This window comes from Schistocerca americana, chromosome 1 (assembly GCF_021461395.2).
Source record: "Schistocerca americana isolate TAMUIC-IGC-003095 chromosome 1, iqSchAmer2.1, whole genome shotgun sequence".
Classification (NCBI taxonomy): domain Eukaryota; kingdom Metazoa; phylum Arthropoda; class Insecta; order Orthoptera; family Acrididae; genus Schistocerca; species Schistocerca americana.
The window spans coordinates 1,139,510,969-1,139,531,586 of NC_060119.1; the positions used below are offsets into that span (position 1 = coordinate 1,139,510,969).

General features: G+C 41.8%; 1 protein-coding gene across 2 annotated transcripts in view; it reads left to right on the forward strand.

The window, feature by feature from the left end:
• Positions 1-2,301: 2,301 nt before the first annotated feature.
• Positions 2,302-20,618, forward strand: part of LOC124619241 (E3 SUMO-protein ligase ZBED1) — a 57,710-nt gene continuing 39,393 nt past the window's right edge. For both annotated transcript variants that reach the window (XM_047145487.1, XM_047145496.1), the window contains exon 1: positions 2,302-3,813. In XM_047145487.1, the coding sequence (XP_047001443.1) occupies positions 2,719-3,813 (1,095 nt within the window). In that variant the 5' untranslated portion in view covers positions 2,302-2,718. The remainder of the gene's footprint in view (positions 3,814-20,618) is intronic.

The window sequence follows — 20,618 nt, forward strand, 5'->3', positions numbered from 1 at the left end:
TCCTGTCATGAAACTGAGACATCTCTCTGTCCGTTGTCAAGGAATGCGAAATCTCCTTGCCCATCAGGTGGTGACTTTCGGTTTCTGTGACGGCTCCCTGTGGTGCGAAGGGTCGTCTGTCTGCCTGCCACAAAGTAAAGTAGAGTAAAGTAAAGTGTGATAGTTCTTATCACTGATGTTACATACACAACCGCTCTCTGTTGTTGCCACCACTCAACTCTAGCAATGTAATATTTCTTAAGAATTGTCTACAGCCATCTCATATGTGACCATTCACCTTGACCATCACCATCTGATTCTAACCAGCAATGACACCAAAGTTGCTGCCTCAAACTTATCAGCCAATAAGGGACAAGGGAAATTTTCACTACCTTATTAGGGTCTGCTTCCTTCAGCCAATACTAAGCGAATCTGCTGTCTCCAGGTGGATTGTAACGCTGTAACTTCTCACCAGGATGCCTTCACCTTGTAAAAGGCCACCCAGCAGTAGGGTTTGCTACATATTGCATAATATGACTATTTGACGGATACTCATTTGCCATAAATGTTCAAAGCCAAACTTTGCATTTGTTTCTATAAAACATAGCTCCACTTTCCACGATAGTTAGTCATTGTATGTCATGAGAGTGAACTTTTTTTAGCTTTTCTTTGTTTTTCCTAGGTCAAGCCATTTTCATTAGCATTTTGTGAGTCTTCTGTTTTTGAAGTTGCTTATATACAATAGACACATCATAGGTTTTAGATCCACTAGCTACTGCTACCTGCTTGTAACAACTCTATTTCTTTGCTGATTTTGTCGTGTCGTAAAGGTAGCCACGTGAGACTGTGGATCATAGAGCTAGAAATTGCTTTCTTGCTTTCTGAAACAGGAAGGTGGTAGTATCTATAGAAGACCTCTTCTAGCTTTCTGAAACAGGAAGGCAGTAGTCTCTATTTTTCTTGTTCAAGAATTATATATCTCTGGTGGCATCTTTTTTAAAGCCAATAATCCCATCTGGATTAAACAAGGACTTTGTTTTTTTAATGTAGTTGCTATCATATATGACATCTGTATTATCTTTATCGCCCTCAGTAATGGTAACTTCAGCCATTTCTAGTTTTTATGAAGGTTACTCAATATCTGAATACTGTTCCATTGGCATTTTTCTATTTTAAAAGCTATATTAGTTTTGATTGATCTACCTTAGCTACTTCAGTGACTAATATTATTTCCCCAATAATTTCTTTGATTTTATTCATCTTAAGATCAAGTCAAAAATTGTATTGAAAGTCTTTAACATAGCTTGTTGCTTATTGGTCAATGCAATTTGAGTAAGACTAATTACTATATCATAGAACATTTGTACTTTCTGAGTTTCTTTTCAACTGTTTTCCTGGATTCCCAATATATGTTAGATATATTTTTTCATGTTAAACTACATTCCTGTCACTACTGTGTATTCTGTAAAACCACTTAAGGACCATATTTACTTCCTCAATTCCAATGCCACTACAGTCATTTCGATAGAAAAGAATCATCATATCATACCCCCAAACTAACAAATCTACAGCAAATCACGTATTTTTCGCTCATGATACATAATGATTAGGCAAGAATAAGTTTATTAACTTACTGAGGAATAAGAAAATCATTTGCAAAAATTTAGCCCATATGAAACTGTAAGTAAAGGAAACTAGTAGTGGAAATTTTTTGAAAGAAACAAAATAAATTTACACACCTTCCGGAAACATGAACTAAAAAAATGTAGGAATAAGCTCTGCTTAACTATGCTGGTAAAAAAAGCAATGACCGTCTGTTTACCACGACAAAACGTACACAATTATATGACTACAGACCGGATTTACGAACATTTAGCGTATTCTTGAATGATACGTAAAAAAAAAAGTGAAACTTTTAATTGGAGACTGACAAACACACACTATTACACGTATTTACTGCATAGTCTTTACAGAACTAGCCTTATTGCACGCCAAATAACTTATCTTTAAGTGAGCACAGAACTTGGGTGCCTCCCTGTTACGTCGCCCTTCCGTTCAGTTCCGTTGACGTCCAGTGTGACTCGACCTCTAAGCGAACTAATGATTCTAAGTGTTCTTTAGATGACCAAACGAAACAGTAACAATCATAATAATAATAACAGTCTAAACTGATGCAAAAAACGCTCTAAAAATTAGGTACGTACATTTTGGGCGTGTTTGTGGCGATAACGTCTTTTTATTTGCATATCTCTGACGCGAGTAGAGTCACATGTTCCGTTATGGAAATCTTTGCACAAACCTACGTACTACGTAGTCGATATTGATGGCGTCGGAACAGTGCGAGTATTTGCGACCAAAAACGAGGGATTGAACGTCGATATCTATTTGTCAAAAGTTGATTATATCGGAAATATCGCGGTAAATTTTGAGTGATAAACAATTTAAAGTTACAAAGTGTTTACACTTTTTGTAGTTTTTCTCGGTATCACTTCATGGTATTAACTTCAACGTATATGAAATGTGTGGCATCCATTTTGAAGTGAATTGTGCGTTTTAAGATTGCCTAGACAAGCGTAGTGTATTGTGTTGTGGAGCGACAATGTCAGTAAATTAAACACTTGGGTGCCGTTTTCTATGAAAATGATTGTGAATGTCATGCTTCGAAGTGTTAGGCGTGTGTTGTATGTAGTGTAAATATTTAAAATGGATTTCCTTTAAATATTATGAGGAAACCAAGACATGGATTCAAAAATACAAATGCAGATGATGTTAGCAAAAATGATGGAAGAAAAACACACATTTACGTATAAGAAGTTGGTTGTGCCGATGTCAATGAGGAGTATTTACTGGAAGTATTTCGGATTCCCTGCTACCGATGAGGGAGATATTTTGACAAAGGTAAAAATTGTCTGCATACTTTGCAAGACGCAAATAACATATAATCGAAACACCAGTAATTTAAGAATGCACTTGCAAAATAAACATGCCCACGAGTTGTTGGAGCTGGAGGCGTCAGCGCCGCCCCGTAGGCCAAGCATGGATCCCAAGGAAAAGCGCGCAATGAAAAAGCTAAAGTTGCCTGGACTTTCACCACATATTTACACAACGGCTGCGGACGGAACCGTGCAGATTGAGGGAGATATACAGTTTATAACGGATCCAAATATAACTCTTCAGAACATAGACGATGATTCGTCTAGTAACCAGAATGTTCGTGTTGTCCTGAAGGGTAATACGCAAGGAATGAGCAATCAAAATGTTGCCATTATTCTTCCAGAAGAAAACAATTCTAGTAGCCACATCCATAGTATGGTGGATGGTAAGACAGTGTCTGACGCAATAGCAGAATTTATCATTTTAGATTTACAGTTACCTGATGTTGTTGAAGGTCGTGGATTTCAGAGACTTATAGCAACGCTACGTTCACCATGTGAAATACCAAGTAAGACCAAGCTTGAAGAAGAAATAATACCCAAGATATATGATTCTTTCAAGGATTCTGCCATGTCAGCACTGTCAGGTATAAACAGCGAAATGTCAATGAGTATAGAGGAATGGAGCCTTGCAAGTGGAGAACTGTATATCACTGTGTCAGTTCATTACCAGCCGTCTGTTGAGCCAGTAATGGAAACAAAAGTGTTATGTTCAATACACTGTGCTGCTGATATGGACTCGAGTCAGTGGAGTATTACTTTTGATGCATTATTTCAAGAGTGGGACCTAAAGATAGATCATATTACTGCTGTTGTTATTGCCACAACAAGGGAAGAAATCCTTACAGCATTGTCGCATAAGGGCCTATCATTGGTGCCATGCCTTGTTCATAGTTTACAGGTAAGTTTATGAGTAATGAACTGTGCCATTCTTTGTCTAGTATCCACCCTGCAGAATACCTGTAGGCCTATTTATTTATTTTATGTCAAATGTCATGATGTGTGAGCATTGTCACACTGAATGTGATTATTTTTCTACCTAACCTTCTTTTTCCTCTAACCAATCTTCAAGGTATCATTTCTTGTTTTGATTTATTAGGTGAATTCTAAAAATGGAAGAACATGTATGTATGTTTATGTTGTAGGAGAAGTGTTTTAATACTTTCCATTTGTTGTACCATAATGAACTTAAGAGGTCCTCCCTCCCCCCCTTCCCCCCCCCCCCCCCCACTGACTTTGTCTGTGTGTGTGTGTGTGTGTGTGTGTGTGTGTGTGTGTGTGTGTGTGTGTGTGTGTGTGTGTGTGTGTCGGGGGGAGCGGGGGGTTTGTCAGTTATTTAATATTGTAAATATATGAGGGACTAGTGTAGCAGGGGATACAACCCGTCGGCTTTGGGCAATGACGTCACAAGTCGCCAAACGAGAAGCGATTCTTCTTAGTGTTGTAGTTCCTTTCTGTAGCTGATAAGTGTTTTTTGGCTTTAAAAAAAAATCTCACGAGATAGAATAAATAGATCCACTTCATTAAGCAATCAGTAAAAAAACGAAACTGAAACATAACAGCAAAAGCGAAAATGGTAAACTGCTCTCTGGCGACTTGTGACGTCATTGTCCAAAGCCGACGGGTTGTATCCCCTGCTACACTAGACCCATATATGAAATACAGTATCTGCATGTGCAGTGTAAGAGGTGAATTCTGTATAAACTCTTAAGATAGATTGTTCGTATTTGACACCATCCTGTTCAGAATGTGTGTAGGTCATTCTCACAAATGACTTTCCAAGTGACTGACACTAGGGGTAGGTACACTGAAACTCTTACTGCTACATTTGAAAATGAATAGTAATGAATCTTTAAAACATTGTTTTGGGCTAACTGTACTTCCTTTCTGGTGTAGATTCTGATTGTCACAAGCATCTGCAAAGGTCTCAAGAGATGAGAATTTTCTGCAGAAGAATGAAACAAATGGTAAACATTAAAATTGGGGGAGGATTATTGTGGGTGATTGCAGCTTAGTTTGTAGATCACATGATTGGTTTCACAGATAGCATCTTCAGCCTATTACCCACAACCTACCCTCCTATAGAAAAGATACCAACCACTTACTCCACCAACTCTCCACATTTCCTGATCCTGTATCACATGGTGACTACAGCACCCTTCCTGGTCACCATGACTTCTTCTTTAAAGGCATCACCTACAAACAAATCTGGGGTATAACTATGGCACACACATGCCACCATCCTATGCCAACCTATTTATGGGCCATGTAGAGGAATCTGTCCTAACCACCCAGAATCCCAAACCCTCACCTCGTTCAGATTCATTGATGACATCTTTGCAATCTGGATTGAGGGTGAGGACACCCTATCCACATCCCTCCAGAACCCGAACATCATCTCCCCCATTTGTTTCACCTGGTTCTCCTCAACTCAACAAGCCACCATCCTCGACATGTAACTCCACCTCAAAGATGGTTACATCAGTACCTCCATCCACATCAAACCTACCAACCACCAGCAAAAGCTCCCCGTCAACAGCTGCCACCCATTCCATCCCAAAAAGATCCTAGCCACCCATGGGTGTTGCATCTGTAGTAATGAGCAGTCCTTCTTGAAATACACCAAGGATCTCGCTGCGGTCTTCACAGACTGCAATTGCTCTCCAAACTGTGTACAAAAGTAGATCTCCCTTGCCTTATCTTTCCGGTCATCCAGCACATCCCAAAGACCCACTGTGGCCACAAAGGAGCATTCCCCTTGTGACTCAGGACCACACAGGACTGGAGCAACTGAATCACATTCTCCGTTGGGTTTCGACTGTTCTCATCATGCATTTCATTGAGGAATGCCCTACCCACTAACCTTCCCAGTCCCACAGTGATATTCTGCTGCCCACTGAACCTACACAATATCCTTGTCCATTCCTACACAACACCTTGCCTCATGGCTCATATCCCTGTAATAGACCTAAATGGAAGACCTGCCCCATACATCCTCCCACCATTGCCTACTCCAGTCCGGTTACAAACATCACCTACCCATCAAAGGCAGGACTTTTTGTGAAACCAGTCATGTGATCTATGAGCTGTGCTGCAACCACTGTGCTTCATTCTATGTGGGCATGACAACCAACAAGCTACCTGTCAGCATGAATGGCCACTGACAAACTATGGCCAAGAAACAGCTGCATCACCCACTAGCTGAGCACTCTGCCCAACACGACATTCTTCAGTTCAGTGAATGCTTCGCATCCTGTGCCATCGGGATGCTTCCCACCTACACAAGCATTACTGAATTCTGCAATACATCCTACGAACCCATAATCCTCCTGGCCTCAACCTTCATTGGTCATTGCCCTTTACACGCCTATCTTCTTCAGCACTAAACAGCCCTGTATTCAGTTAATGAACCCACAGTCCTCCTCCCTCCTTTACGACTGCCTCCTTCTCCTCCCTCTACCCCCTCTCCGTTTAACCTCCAGACTGCACCTAGCTGCCTCACCCTCTCCCTACCTCGTTCCTGTATGCTCCCAGAAGCAGGACTTTACCGTACCCCATCCGTACTCTGCTATTCCTCCCCCTCCCCGCACCAGCCTCCTCCTCACCATCACCACCCAGTTGCTTCTCCCACAATGTGCTGCTACTCGCAGTGTGGCGTTGGCAGTCAGAGAATGTTGTGTTTGTGTGTGTGTGTGGGGGGGGGGGGGGGGTGCAGGACTGCACTGTTTAAAACAGTGACGCCTCATTTGGTTGACCCACAGTGTACAATGCTGTTTTACAAATAATTTACTTAATAAAGTAAAAGGCTGCATGTACATACATATTCTGCAAGCCACTGACCAGTGCGTGGCAGAGAGTACCAAGCATAACTACTAGTCATTTCCTTCTCTCACAACTTTGCTGTCCATATGCAAGATGTACATTGGTGGCAATAAAATCATTGTGCAGTTTGGCCAAAATGCCGGTTCTCTAAATTTCTGCAGTAGTGCCTTGTGAAAGAGCATCTTCTTCCCTCCAGGGAAGCTGATTGAACCTACCAGCAATACATTTAGCAGCACACCTCTGATTGGCTTCGATTTCTTGTTTTAATCTAACCTGGTGGGGATCGCAAAAGCTTGAACAGTACTCAAGAATTAATCATACTAGCTTTCTGTATGCCGTCTCCATTATGGATGAGCTACCCATTCCCAAAATTCTCCTGATAAAAATAAACATCAAGCATTTGCTGTCTATACTATCAACCTGTCCTGCTCATTCCGTTTCATGTTGTTTTGCAACGTTATGCCTAGATATTTAATCACTGTGACTGGTCAAGCAGTACGCTACTAATGTTGTATTTGAACATTACTGGATTGTCTTTCCTACTCATCTGCATTGCCATCCATCACACCAACTAGAAATTCTGTCTGCAGGGTGACAATTATTGAACTATATGAAATAAATTCATCATAACTTCTGAACAGTTGGTGTTACGATGTTCAAACTGCACACTTGGCCACAGGACCTGGTGGGAATTGGTTCACGCTGTATGGTTTGGTTTAGCGACGAAGCCCACTTTCATTTGGGTGGGTTCATCAATAAGCACAATTGAAGCATTTGGAGGACTGATAATCTGCATTTCGCAATTGGAAAGTGTCTTCACCCCCTGTGGGTAACTGTGTGGTGTGCAATGTCCGGTCACGGAGTAATCAGTGCAATGTTCCGTGATGTCACAGTGAATACCCAATGGTACGTGAAAGTTTTGGGAGATGATTTCATCCTCATTATCCAAAATGAGCCTCTTTTCAACAAGGTGTGGTTCACGCAAGATGGAGCTCGACCCCGTCGAAGCAGGAAAAAACTGTTTGATGTCCTGGAGGAGCACTCTGGGGACCGCATTTTGGCTCTGAGGTACCCAGAGGCCACTGGCATTAATTGGTTGCCGCATTCTCTGGATGTGAACACAAGTGACTCCCTTCTATGGGGCTATGTTGTACAGCAATAACCCCAAAACCATTGCTGAGCTGAAAACAGCCATTCTAGAGGTCATTGACAGCATCGATGTTCCAACCCTTCAGCAGGTCAAACAGAATTTTAATATTCGTCTGCGCCATATCATCGCAAATGAGGGCAGGCATATTGAATACGTCATAATCTAAATCCGTAGTGATATTTACATGTTAAATAAAGTGTATGCATACTGTAGTTTGTAACTAATCTATGTCCCCCCCCCCCCCATATGATTCAGTCATTGTCACCCTGTAAGTCATCTTGACTAGTCACTCAAAAATGACACCTTCCCATATACTACAGTGTCATAAGCAAACAGCTGTAAATTGCTGCTCACCATATCCATAAGGTCATTTATGTATATAGTGAATAAGAGCCGCCCTGTCACACTTTCATGGGGCACTCCTGATGATACCAGTGTTTGTCACCTCACACACACACACACACACACACGTAAATATTTTCTTTAATGATGTTGCAGCCATTTGACTGCAACAATTTTTATTATATTGTTATATTCGCTGTATTTCATACCAGTCTGATATATTTTGACACACAAATAAGCTAATGTACTTGAAAATGGCCAAAGGCCGAACTGTGGATTTTATAATAATAAAATAAAAATTATTCAGCATTAACTAGGTAAAGCAAATTGCACAAATGTTATGTGTAAAATATCGAATAAGGACGTTATCTCTATTTTTTGTGCAGGAGAACAACCACATAGTCTTCGGTATCTTCACTGCTACTGTTCTCATCATCTGATAAAGAAATTACAATATTATGAACGGGTTCTTCTCTTACACTTTCTTCTACGTTTGACCTTGTAAGCTCTTTCCACGCGTGGTTCACGACATTCTTCCAATTTTCTGGCATTGTTCATGTGACAGCCTTATTTACCAGCCTCTCTGTGTCTCGCAAAGTAAAGGTTTTGTTTCGCTCCACAACATCTGCGTTTATTTGAGCCCAGATAAGTTCAATTGCGTTGTAATTGCAGTGGTACGGTGAAAGACGTATAACATTTTGGCCGTGGTTTTCTGCTACTGTATCAATCACATAATGCATTTTCTGTGGCTTGTATCATTTCACTAATTCCAGAAGTTCCACTTTCCGCATTTTCTGTTCAAAGTCTATTTTACTACCTTTCAACCAAGTGACTATTTCATCTCTCCTTGCAACAGCCGGTGGTGCCGTATTTAATTGTACAGAATGGTACGGCATATTGTCCATTACAAAAACACTACCAGAATTGGCGTTTGGTAGCAAACCATCTCCTCGTGGTAGTCGACAGTTTTTTTTTTTTTACTCAAACATCATCATAGCCCAGACACAAAACCGTACATAGAGCCAGCATGAACTATAATTAGTCCCCCTCCCTTACCAGTTCCGTCGCGCATGTCGTCTGTCCATGCAACGGAACATGCATGATGCACGTTGACCCATGTTTCGTCAATCCGTATTACCTTTTCCGGATTCATTACTACCAACTCACGCAAAAAAAACGACATTTCCATGCTACAATGTCTCCACATTCCATTAATTCCTTTTGTCCTGAGAACTTTTTCCAATGGAAGCCAATTTTTTTCAAAACAGTGGAGAGACTTGTTCTGCCTGTGAACTAACCACTGCCCTATAGTGATGCCATCAACTTTTTAAGTGTCAGATACTACTTTCTCTTGTAGTACGCGTCTGTGTGTTGCCTGATAAAACGTTCGTCAAAGTTGTCCTTTTCGGTCACACGACACAATCTCTTCCTTGAGTATCCAGGTGTCACAATAACAGTTTCGCAGCCAAATTGGCAGCCTCCTTATCATTTGTGACTCTCTTCACCGTCGCTGTAGAGATTTTAAATGCTTCTGCCACTCTGTCAACCAGTTTACTCACTGATGTCAAAGGCCCACCATTGTCCCTTTCCCTTTCAAAGTAAACATGCAATCTGCATATAAATTCACATGTTTGGGATTTCAGCGTAGCTCCTTCCGCTAAAGCTCTCTTCTCTGCACTACAGGTAGCCATTTTCCACTTATACACGGCAAGAAACTCACAGAAGTAACAGAATGCACACACATACGCACAAACCTGAGCATAGAACGTAACGCAACTAACTGAAAGCAGCGGTTGCCCAGCACAACCACAACGCTGGGGCGTTGCCACAGTAATGTAAACAAAAGCTCATGATCTGATTGGCCCTCGTGAATGCGCGAAGCACGTGAGCCAAGGCCACGTCAACTGTCAGAGCTCTTCCCTCGCCGTGTGGAGTATAGTACTTCAGAGATTTACTAACTTTAGCAATGATCGTCACTATTGCGGCATGGTAGTCACTAATTCCTATCTTTCCACAGACACTGTCAATAAGGTCAGGCCTGTTTGTAGCTGTTGTTGTGGTCTTCAGTCCAGAGACTGGTTTGATTCAGTTCTTCATGCTACTCTATCCTGTGCAAGCTTCATCTCTCCCAGTACCTACTGCAACCTACATCCTTCTGAATCTGCATAGTGTATTCATCTCTTGGTCTCCCTCTATGATTTTTACCCTCCACACTGTCCTCCAATACTAAATTGGTGATCCAACCAATCCCTTCTTCTAGTCAAGTTGTGCCACAAATTTCTCTTCTCCCCAATTCTATTCAATACCTCCTCATTAGTTACGTGATGTACCCATCTAATCTTCAGCATTCGTCTGTAGCACCACATTTCGAAAGCTTCTATTCTCTTCTTGTCCAAACTACTTATCGTCCATGTTTCACTTGTATACATGGCTACACTCCAAAAAAATACTTTCAGAAAAGACTTCCTGACACTTAAATCTATACTCAATGTTAACAAACTTCTCTTCTTTAGAAATGCTTTCCTTGCCATTGCCAGTCTGCATTTTATATCCTCTCTACTTCAACCATCATCAGTTATTTTGCTCCCCAAACAGCAAAACTCTTCTATTACTTTAAATGTCTCATTTCCTAATCTGATTCCCTCAGCATCACCCGACGTAATTCGACTACAGTCCATTATCCTCATTTTGATTTTGTTGATGTTCATCTTATATCCTTCTTTAAAGACACTGTCCATTCCATTCAACTGCTGTTCCAGGCCCTTTGCTGTCTCTGACAGAATTATAATATCATCGGCAAACTGCAAAGTTTTTATTTCTACTCCAAATTTTTCTTTTGTTTCCTTTACTGCTTGCTAAATATACTGATTGAATAACATCAGGTTGAATTACATAAGGTTACAGCCCTGTCTCACTCCCTTCCAAACTACTGCTTCCCTTTCATGCCCGTTGACTCGTATAACTACCATCTGTTTTCTGAGCAAATTGTAAACAGCCTTTTGTTTCCTGTATTTGACCCCTGCCACCTTCAGAATTTGAAAGAGAGTATTCCAGTCAGCATTGTCAAAAGCTTTCTGTAAGTCTACAAATGCTACAAACGTAGGTTTACCTTTCCTTAATCTATCTTGTAAGATAAGTCAGAGGGTCATTATTGCCCCACGGGCTCCAACATTTCTACGGAATCCAAACTGATCTTCCCCGAGGTCAGCTTCTACCAGTTTTTCTATTCGCCCGTAAAGAATTCATGTTAGTATTTTGCAGCTGTGACTTATTAAACTGATAGTTCGGTAATTTTCACATATGTCAACACCTGCTTTCTTGGGGATTGGAATTATTATTTTCTTCTTGAAGTCTGAGGGTATTTCGCCTGTCCCATACATTTTGCTCACCAGATGCTAGAGTTTTGTCAGGACCGGCTCTCCCAAGGCTGTCAGTAGTTCTAATGGAATGTTGTCTACTCCCGGAGCTTTGTTTCGACTTAGGCCTTTCAGTGCTCTGCCAAACTCTTCACGTAGTATCATATCTCCAATTTCGTCTTCATCTACGTCCTCTTCCATCTCCATAATATTGCCCTCAAATACATCACCCTTGTATAAACCCTCTATATACTCCTCCCACCTTTCTGCTTTCCCTTCTTTGCATAGAACTGGGTTACCATCTGAGCTCTTGATATTCATACAAGTGGTTCTGTTTTCTCCAAAGGTCTCCTTAATTTTCCTGTAGGCAGTATCTATCTTACCACTAGTGAGGTAAGCCTCTACATCCTTAAATTTGTCCTCTATCCATGCCTGCTTAGCCATTTTGCACTTCCTGTCGATCTCATTTTTGATACATTTGTATTCCTTTTTGACTGCTTCATTCACTGCATTTTTATATTTTCTCCTTTCATCAATTAAATTCAATATTTATTCTGTTACCCAAGGATTTCTGCTAGCCCTCATCTTTTTACCTACTTGATCCTCTGCTACCTTCACTACTTCATCCCTCAAAGCTACCCATTCTTCTTCTACTGTATTTCTTTCCCCCATTCTTGTCAATTGTTCCCTTATGCTCTCCCTGAAGCTCTGTACATCCTCTGGTTTAGTCAGCTTATGTAGGTCCCATGTTCTTAAATCCCCACCTTTTTGCAGTTTCTTCAGTTTTAATCTACAGTTCTTAACCAATAGATTGTGGTCAGAGTCCACATCTGCCCCTGGAAATGTCTTAAATTAAAGCCTGGTTCCTAAATCTCTGTCTTAGCATTATATAATCTATCTGAAACCTGTTAGTATCTCCAGGCTTCTTCCATGTATACAACCTTCTTTTATGATTCTTGAACCAAGTGTTAGCTATGATTAAGTTATGCTCTGTGCAAAATTCTACCAGGCGGCTTCCTCTTTCATTTCTTACCCCCAATCCATATTCACCTACTATGTTTCCTTCTCTACCTTTTCCTTCTATCAAATTCCAGTCACCCATGACTATCAAATTGTCGTCTCCCTTCACTTCTGAATAATGTATTTTCTCTCATCATACATTTCTTCAATTTCTTCGTCATCTGCAGAGGTAGTAGGCGTATAAACTTGTACTACTGTGGTAGGCGTGGGCTTCGTGTCTATCTTGGCCACAATAATGCGTTCACTATGCTGTTTGTAGTAGCTTACCTGCACTCCTATTTTTTTGTGCATTATTAAACCTACTCTTGCATTACCCCTATTTGATTTTGTATTTATAACCCTGTATTCACCTGACCAAGAGTCTTGTTCCTCCTCCCACCGAACTTCACTAATTCCCACTATATTTAACTTTAACCTGTCCATTTCCCTTTTTAAATTTTCTAACCTATCTGCCCGATTGAGGGATCTGACATTCCATGCTCCGATCCGTAGAACGCCAGTATTCTTTCTCCTGATAATGACATCCTCTTGAGTAGTCCCCGCCTGGAGATCCGAATGGGGGACTATTTTACCTCCGGAATATTTTACCCAAGAGGACACCATCATCATTTAAGCATACAGTAAAGCTGTATACCCTTGAGAAAAATTACGCCTGTAGTTTCCCCTTGCTTCCAGCCATGCACACTACCAGCACAGCAAGGCCGTTTCGGTTAATGTTACAAGGCCAGATCAGTCAGTCATCCAGACTGTTGACCCTGCAACTACTGAAAAGGGTGCTGCCCCTCTTCAGGAACCACTCATTTGTCTGGCCTCTCAGATACCCCTCCGTTGTGGCTGCACCTACGATATGGCTATCTATATTGCTGAAGCATGTAAGCCTCACCTCCAACAACAAGGTCCATGGTATTATTGTCCATGGTTCATGGTTTGTAGCTTTGAGGTCTAAAATTCTTCCGTTGCACTTGCATTGCCCAACTATTTGTTAAAAGCACTTTTCTGAAAATTCTATCTAGAGCACTTCGCCGGACTGTCTTTCTGTACCACCTGCAGTGAATCTATTGGCGTCTCAGTCTATATTCAGTAAATTTGCTAAGTCACCACCAGCTAATATAACGTGATATGGGTATTCCTGCACTACTGAATGCAGACTTTCCTTGATTGGCTGGTAAAAACATCTGTAATCACCTAGGCCTACTACTCGTGTCTAGATACTTCACACCAGACTCAATTTCGACCTTGATAGTCACAATATTTTTGTCATCAGTAATGAACGTTCCTCTCTATTGTGTCTAATCTGCCTTTTCAATGTATGCTCCATGCCTCACTAAATGTTTTGGAGCGATCTACTTCAGGTTTCAGCCAGCTCTCGGTTCCGAGAGGCTAATGCTGCACATTTCATTCATTTCTATTTGGGAGTGTCATGAAATTCCGCTCCGTAAGGTAAGTTTCGGCCAGCCAGTATGTCTTGTAATACAGAAAGAAAAGTGCAACATTTAAAATTATAGTATGCAGGCATCTAGTGTGGATGTATTATTGTTCATTCACTATGAGATGCCTACCAGTAGTGATCATTTCTGTGCCTGAGGCTAGACGTTTATGGCTCAGTTTTATTATAACCCTCTGAAGCAACTGGATGAAGCAGCTAGCACAACTGTCATGAATAAGTAAATTTGTTTTGGTTTCATCCAATCCCAGCGATCTGTGATAGTATTGCTCTCCCATGCTACATATTCTCCAATTTACTCCCGTGAGAGCTTGGAGAAGGCTTCATAGCAATAACTCCATGTTCCAGCAGGAATTCAGAAGACAATGAAAAGCAGTGACATTCAGGAATCTGTCATTGCTTTACAAATAGTCCCGTATATCTGATGTTCGAGAAACCGTGAGAGTATCTCAAATGTTTCTTTTATTTTTTCATAAATTCTGTCATGATGCCAGGAACATTTTTTTGGGGGAATGTTTGTACAATGTGGCAATTTATAACAGGACACAGCTTATTTTAGGAGTCATCTAAATCCAATCCTGTCTAGAAGCGATAATATTATTTTTTGGCTTCTATGTCATTTACATACCAAAACAATTTCCTTCCAAATAATTCTGACAGTTCATTTCTTTTCTGTCGATGTTGAAGACAACCTTATACCAGAGGTGGTGAAAGATGGTGTAGGCACAGCAGTGACTATCCTTTATTAATTGCTTGGAATTTAATTGGATGTTTCTTTCTCAAATAATTTTTCGTAGCGGAAGTACCTATTAAACGATAAAAATATTGGGTTTAGGATAGATTAGATACTTACTATTAGTTGTGAGTGATTTTTTATTACTGCATTTCACAAAAACATCTGTGTATCCCTAACCAGTTTACATAAATGATATATTCAGTAAATAGGCACATACTTGGCAATATTAATCATCATATCTAGGGACAAACATGTTGTGGATCAGTGTTACAAAGCAATTCAAATCAACAGAATAAATAACAATCTAAGTCTTTGGTACACAGCTGCTTTTCTTTCTTCTCTGCCACAAGAAATTTGAATTTTATACAACAAACAAATGGAAAACTTATTATTGTCACTGTTTATATCCACATGTTCTCTGATAACATTTTTTGTAATTTATCTTGCAATTAACAAATTGTTTTCAGTAGTTATCTCATATAACAAAAAGTGAATGTGATTACAATTCACAACCAGTAGAATAGTCAGGTCAGTCAGTATATCATTCACTTGGTTCACTCGTGAACTAAAATGTCTGTGTTTACCAAAACCTGCCTGATCATCCACGCTGACCTCCGAAGGCTTGCTCAGATGTATGTGGTATGGCGTGCTTTGGGGTGATGTTCGGCCGAATATCCGGCCACCGGCTATCCATCTTACAGGATGGCCAGACATTCAGTGTCTGGTCAGAGTTATACATGTAACCTCTAGTTACAACACTCCTGAGATGAAAAATTTATTGGTGCTGGTGCAAAAAAAGTATGCTTATCAGATTTTTGCTGTGTTATCATTGGATGCAGGTATAGTTATAAGTTGAGTTCTGTGCAATACCACTGGTTTAGGGCGCTAAGCAAGAAATTTTCTCTGCATATATGTGCAAGTCAAATAATTAGATGAGTCAAAATGCCCTGACATCATGGAATACTGTTGTTTTCGGATCACCACAGGAGCAAGTGAAATGGTATATTGACTAACTTGAGTATTTTATTTGTTGCAAATTGTGATCACATTCACTTTTTGTTGTATGAGGTAACTACTGAAAATAAATTGCTAATTTCAAGATCACCACTGATCGAATCAAATATACCCAGAGTCATCATCATCGGATGTGAGTCTTGAGTTCTGCAGTACTGTACCATGAACTATTTGCAGTAACAAGGAGACAGAATAGCTGACCAGTAATTACTTTCAGGATCTGAAATCCCAATTACTGCCAACAGTAATTTTTTCCTCTAATGTTGTATGTGTGGAGATCATTATTCTTCTCGAATTGCAATGGCATACTTATGATGAATTTCATTAATATATGTATTGTGATGATGCAGTTAAAATACATAACTCCTTGGCAATGTACCTACATGACAACTGCCAATGAACACCACATTTTATTTTTTTCTGCTCGCTTTGCTTTTGTGTAATCGGTACTTCATTTCTAAGTGATGAGTTACCACTGAAAATAATTCCATGAGACATTATTGAGTGAAAATATGCTAAATATGTCAGGAGATTGGTTTGTTTGTTTCTGAGATCAGTAATTATACAAGGAGCAAAACTAGCTGAACTTGAGTGTTTGAGAAGCTCAGTAATATGCTTTTTTCCAGTTCAAGTTTTCATTGATATGAGCACTCAAAAATTTGGATCATTCTACTCACTGACTCTTGTTCATGTGCTACATAAATTGTTTGTATGACTTCTTGTACATAATTGAATAGCGTCCTTTTTTCCAAAATTAATGGGGAATCCGTTTTCAGAAAACCACTCAATAATTCTTCAAAAAACACCATTAACAATATCTTCTGTTGCTTTCTGTTTAATAGGATTTATTATTATAACAGATCTGCTGCCCAATATTTTACAGTTGGAATGAATGAGTAGACTCCCCCAGAGTAGTTTCTAGCTCAGCTTTAGTATAAGTTGGATTAAGATCTTTCATATTAATGTATTGTATTACACAACAATGACCAGTTGTATCCATGTTTACAGATTTGCTTAGAGTTTTCACTGTTGATGGCTGTGAAACAAATATTAAATAATGTGACATCATCAAACCTCGAACTTAAGCTTTTATAAGGATGGTACTTTCTACCATAGTCATTTGTTTGAAACAACCACCACTATCTGTACTTTAGGTCTGATGTTTCCGAGACAACCATTTCACTTAACAATCTCTGTACCACTGGCATACTTCGAGATGCAGTGTGGGATATGAAATCTCCTGTTGCAGTGATGGTAATGACGTTGGTGGCATGTGTTGCACACCACCACTGTTCCCAATTTATTCAGAAGTTCAAACGTATTCCACTCAACATTGTCAAATACTGTCTGTGATTCACAAATTACCTGAAGAGAAACAGTCTATCGTCTTTTTTCCCCAGTTGTCCCTTCTGTTATTACAGGTAAGATCAGATTTATATCTTTCCCTTTCGGAAACTGATTAATTTTTATGTTGTGCCCCTTTAGCTTTCCTTAACTCTCACCTGCACACTATTCCTGTCAGCAGTTCGCAGATGTGAAATGTGAGACAGATAATGTGATAGGTCACACATTTATCTATGTTTTCGCTTTATGTAGCAATGTAATGATAATTATTCTGTGGGAATCTGGTGACATAAGTCTTGCGTCATAAAATATATCAAATAAAAATTTTGAAAATTTACCAATGTTTTGAATATGAACTGATGGTAAGGTTATATAATTGTACCAAATTAACCAGTAACAGGCCTTCTTTTTATGGATACAGTTTTGCTGCCTTTACACGAGAAACTCTTTGCAGAGCAAATGTGTGAATATTTTTGTTGACATTGCCCCTTTATTGGAGAAGTGGATGCTTCAAGATTTTACTTTGGACAAATATTAAAGCTTTTCAGCCCCTCAGGGGGCTTAGCATTTAGTTGCTGGGTACGGGCTTGGCGACCCCGGGGTCCCTGAGCTGGGGACTGGGAAGCGCCACCAGCCCACAATACCGTAAGCTCTGAGCGTGCTTCAACGACCACCGTAAGGCGCGACCGTGGAACGTTGTACAGTACAGAGCCCGGGGATCTTGGCTTAACTGCCTGGGTCGTGAGGATGGTATAAACCCCTATAAAAAAAACCTCAATCTCAAGGTGTGCTGCGCGCCGAGGAGACGCATGGCTGTTGAGGCAGAACAGTTGCTAGCGGGCGACCTCTGGGGAACCTGCCACCCCCCCCGGTTGTATTAGGCTTACCCAGGCAAGTGGGGCTCTGTCTGCTTGGACAGTCCTTCCCCTAGCTGCTCATAGGACCACCATGAAACAAAATATGAATAGTGCGCAAGCACGAGTCTCTAAAAAACGAAAGTTCAATGCTTTACAGTATGACCCCAAATCGTTCCCCTCCCTGTCCACACCAGGGGAGGAACGGCGGTCTAAATTACCTGGTGAGACGTATTCTCCTCGATTTCTGGTTTGCAGCCGAACAGATGGGGACCCATTTCTGACCACAAAGCCTCAGGTTTTTGTGGAAAATTTAGAGGACAAGTTTGGAGAAGTTGAGGGCATGTCTAAAATGAGTTCTGGAGCAGTCACGGGCATTGCTTGCTTGTGACAAGCTCGGTGATGTTGCAGTCTTCATTACACCTCATAAGAGCCTCAATATGGTTCAGGGACTTATTTTTCATCGTGACCTGTTGTTGCAGTCTGACGATGAGCTCCGTGCGAATCTGGAATGCCGCGGTGTCCACTTTGTATGACGTGTCTTCAGGGGACCTAAAGATAGTAGGGTCGCCATCAGCGCCTTCATCTTGGCTTTCGAGGGAGACACCCTGCCCGAGAAGGTCAAGGTGATGATATATTGATGTGATGTTAAGCCTTATGTCCCTCCTCCCATGTGCTGCTTTAAGTGCTGGAGGTTTGGGCATATGTCATCGAGATGTGATGCCAACCCTACCTGTCGGGATTGTGGATGTGCCTCCCACCCCAACTTCCCGTGTTCACCGCCTCCTGTTTGTGTCAACTGCATACAGAAACAGTCACCTTGCTCGTCAGGCTGTGTGGTTTATCAAAAAGAATGGAAGATTATGGAGTATAAGACCTTGGACAGGCTCACTTACACAGAGGCTAAACGCAAGTACAACCGACTTGCTCCTGTGCGCATTTCATCGATGTTTGCTGCAGCAGCTTCGATGTCGCCATCCCTGGCGACGAGCCCCCAAGCTCAGCTGCTTTTTGTGGGCCCTCCAGCCCGACCGTCTATTCCTGCCCCCCAGATAGTTGGGGGAACACCCTCTTCCGTTGCTCCCCTGTTATCAACATCGGGAGTAACAACCCCTCCTTCTTTGGGGACTTCAGTCCCCACCTCTGAGCCAGAGAGTGCCCGACTCCTCCGGCTCCCCTCGCACGGAAGGGATCGCTTGGTGCCCTCCCTTCCATTTCCATTGTTACTGCCCCTCCAGATGTCAGCCAGTGGCTGAAAAAGCCACCACCTGAGGGCCATAGGGCTTCCAGGTCTTCTTCGGTCCGTGAGACTGGGTCGGAAAAGCCCACCCAACCTGATAACCTGAGGGACAAACAGGACCCTACCAAAAAGAAGAAAAAGCAAAAGGAGAAGGACATAGAGACCACTGCACCTGAAGATGATGTGGAGCATCTAGTTTCCCCTCAGGAGCTAGATGTTGTTCGACCCGCAGCTCCTATGGAAGTTCACCAGGCTACTTCGCAATTGGTGGCAGCGAGTGCTTCTAAGGCGTAACCTATCCCCCCCTCCCAGTTCTTTCAAGTCTTCACAGTTGGATACCATTATCCTTCAATGGAACTGCCGTGGTTTTTTACACTACCTTGCTGAGTTGAAATAGCTTTTGTGCTGCTTCCCTGCCACTTGTCTGGCTCTACAGGAAACCTGGTTTCCTGTTCAGTGAACCCCGTCCCTCTGTGGCTACCAGGGTTACTATAAGATCCACGTAGAATACGACAGGGTGTCTGGCGGTGCCTGTGTTTATGTTCTTGCCACTGTTCCTAGTGCCTCAGTGCCACTTCACAGGGCTCTCGAGGCTGTGGCTGTTAGAGTCTGGGCAGGAATGGAGCTTACCATCTGTTCCCTCTACCTTCCCCCGGATGAGGTTGACCCTCTTGCCAACCTAGCTGCCTTGTTCACCCAGCCCCCCCCCCCCCCCCCCCCACCATTCCTCCTTTTGGGGAACTTTAATGCCCACCACCCTTAATGAAGTGGGGCCCAGATCTTGGGCCAGGGTAGGAACGTTGAGGCTCCCTTGGCACAACAGGACATTTGCCTCCTTAACACTGGTGCTCCCACATATTTTAGCTTGACTCATGGCACATACTCGGCCATTGACCTCTCGCTTAGTGGCCCAGGTCTTCTTCCATACCCCAGTTGGAGGGTCCACGACGACCTCTGTGGTAGCGACCACTTTCCTATCCTGGTTTCTCTTCTTCAAACCCAACCCCCTGACCACTGCCACGATGGTCTCTTCGTGGAGCTGATTGGGCAGCCTACACCTCAGCTACTATGGCCATTGCTCCGCTTCCTGGTGACATTGATTTGGCGGTGGAAGAGGTCACTATGTCCATTGTTTCTGCTGTCGATGCAACTGTCTCCTGCTCTTCAAGTACCCTAAGGCGTAAGTCAGTCCCTTGGTGGACACCAGAGATTGCAGAAGCTATACGGGACTGCCAGCGAGCCCTGCAACGACACTGGCGTCATCCTTCCCTAGAGAATCTGGTTGCCTTTAAACAGCTGCGGGCCCAGGCTCGGCGGTTAATCCGGTGGAGCAAACAGGATTGCCGGGAACGATATGTTGCCACCATAGGTTCTCGCACCTCCC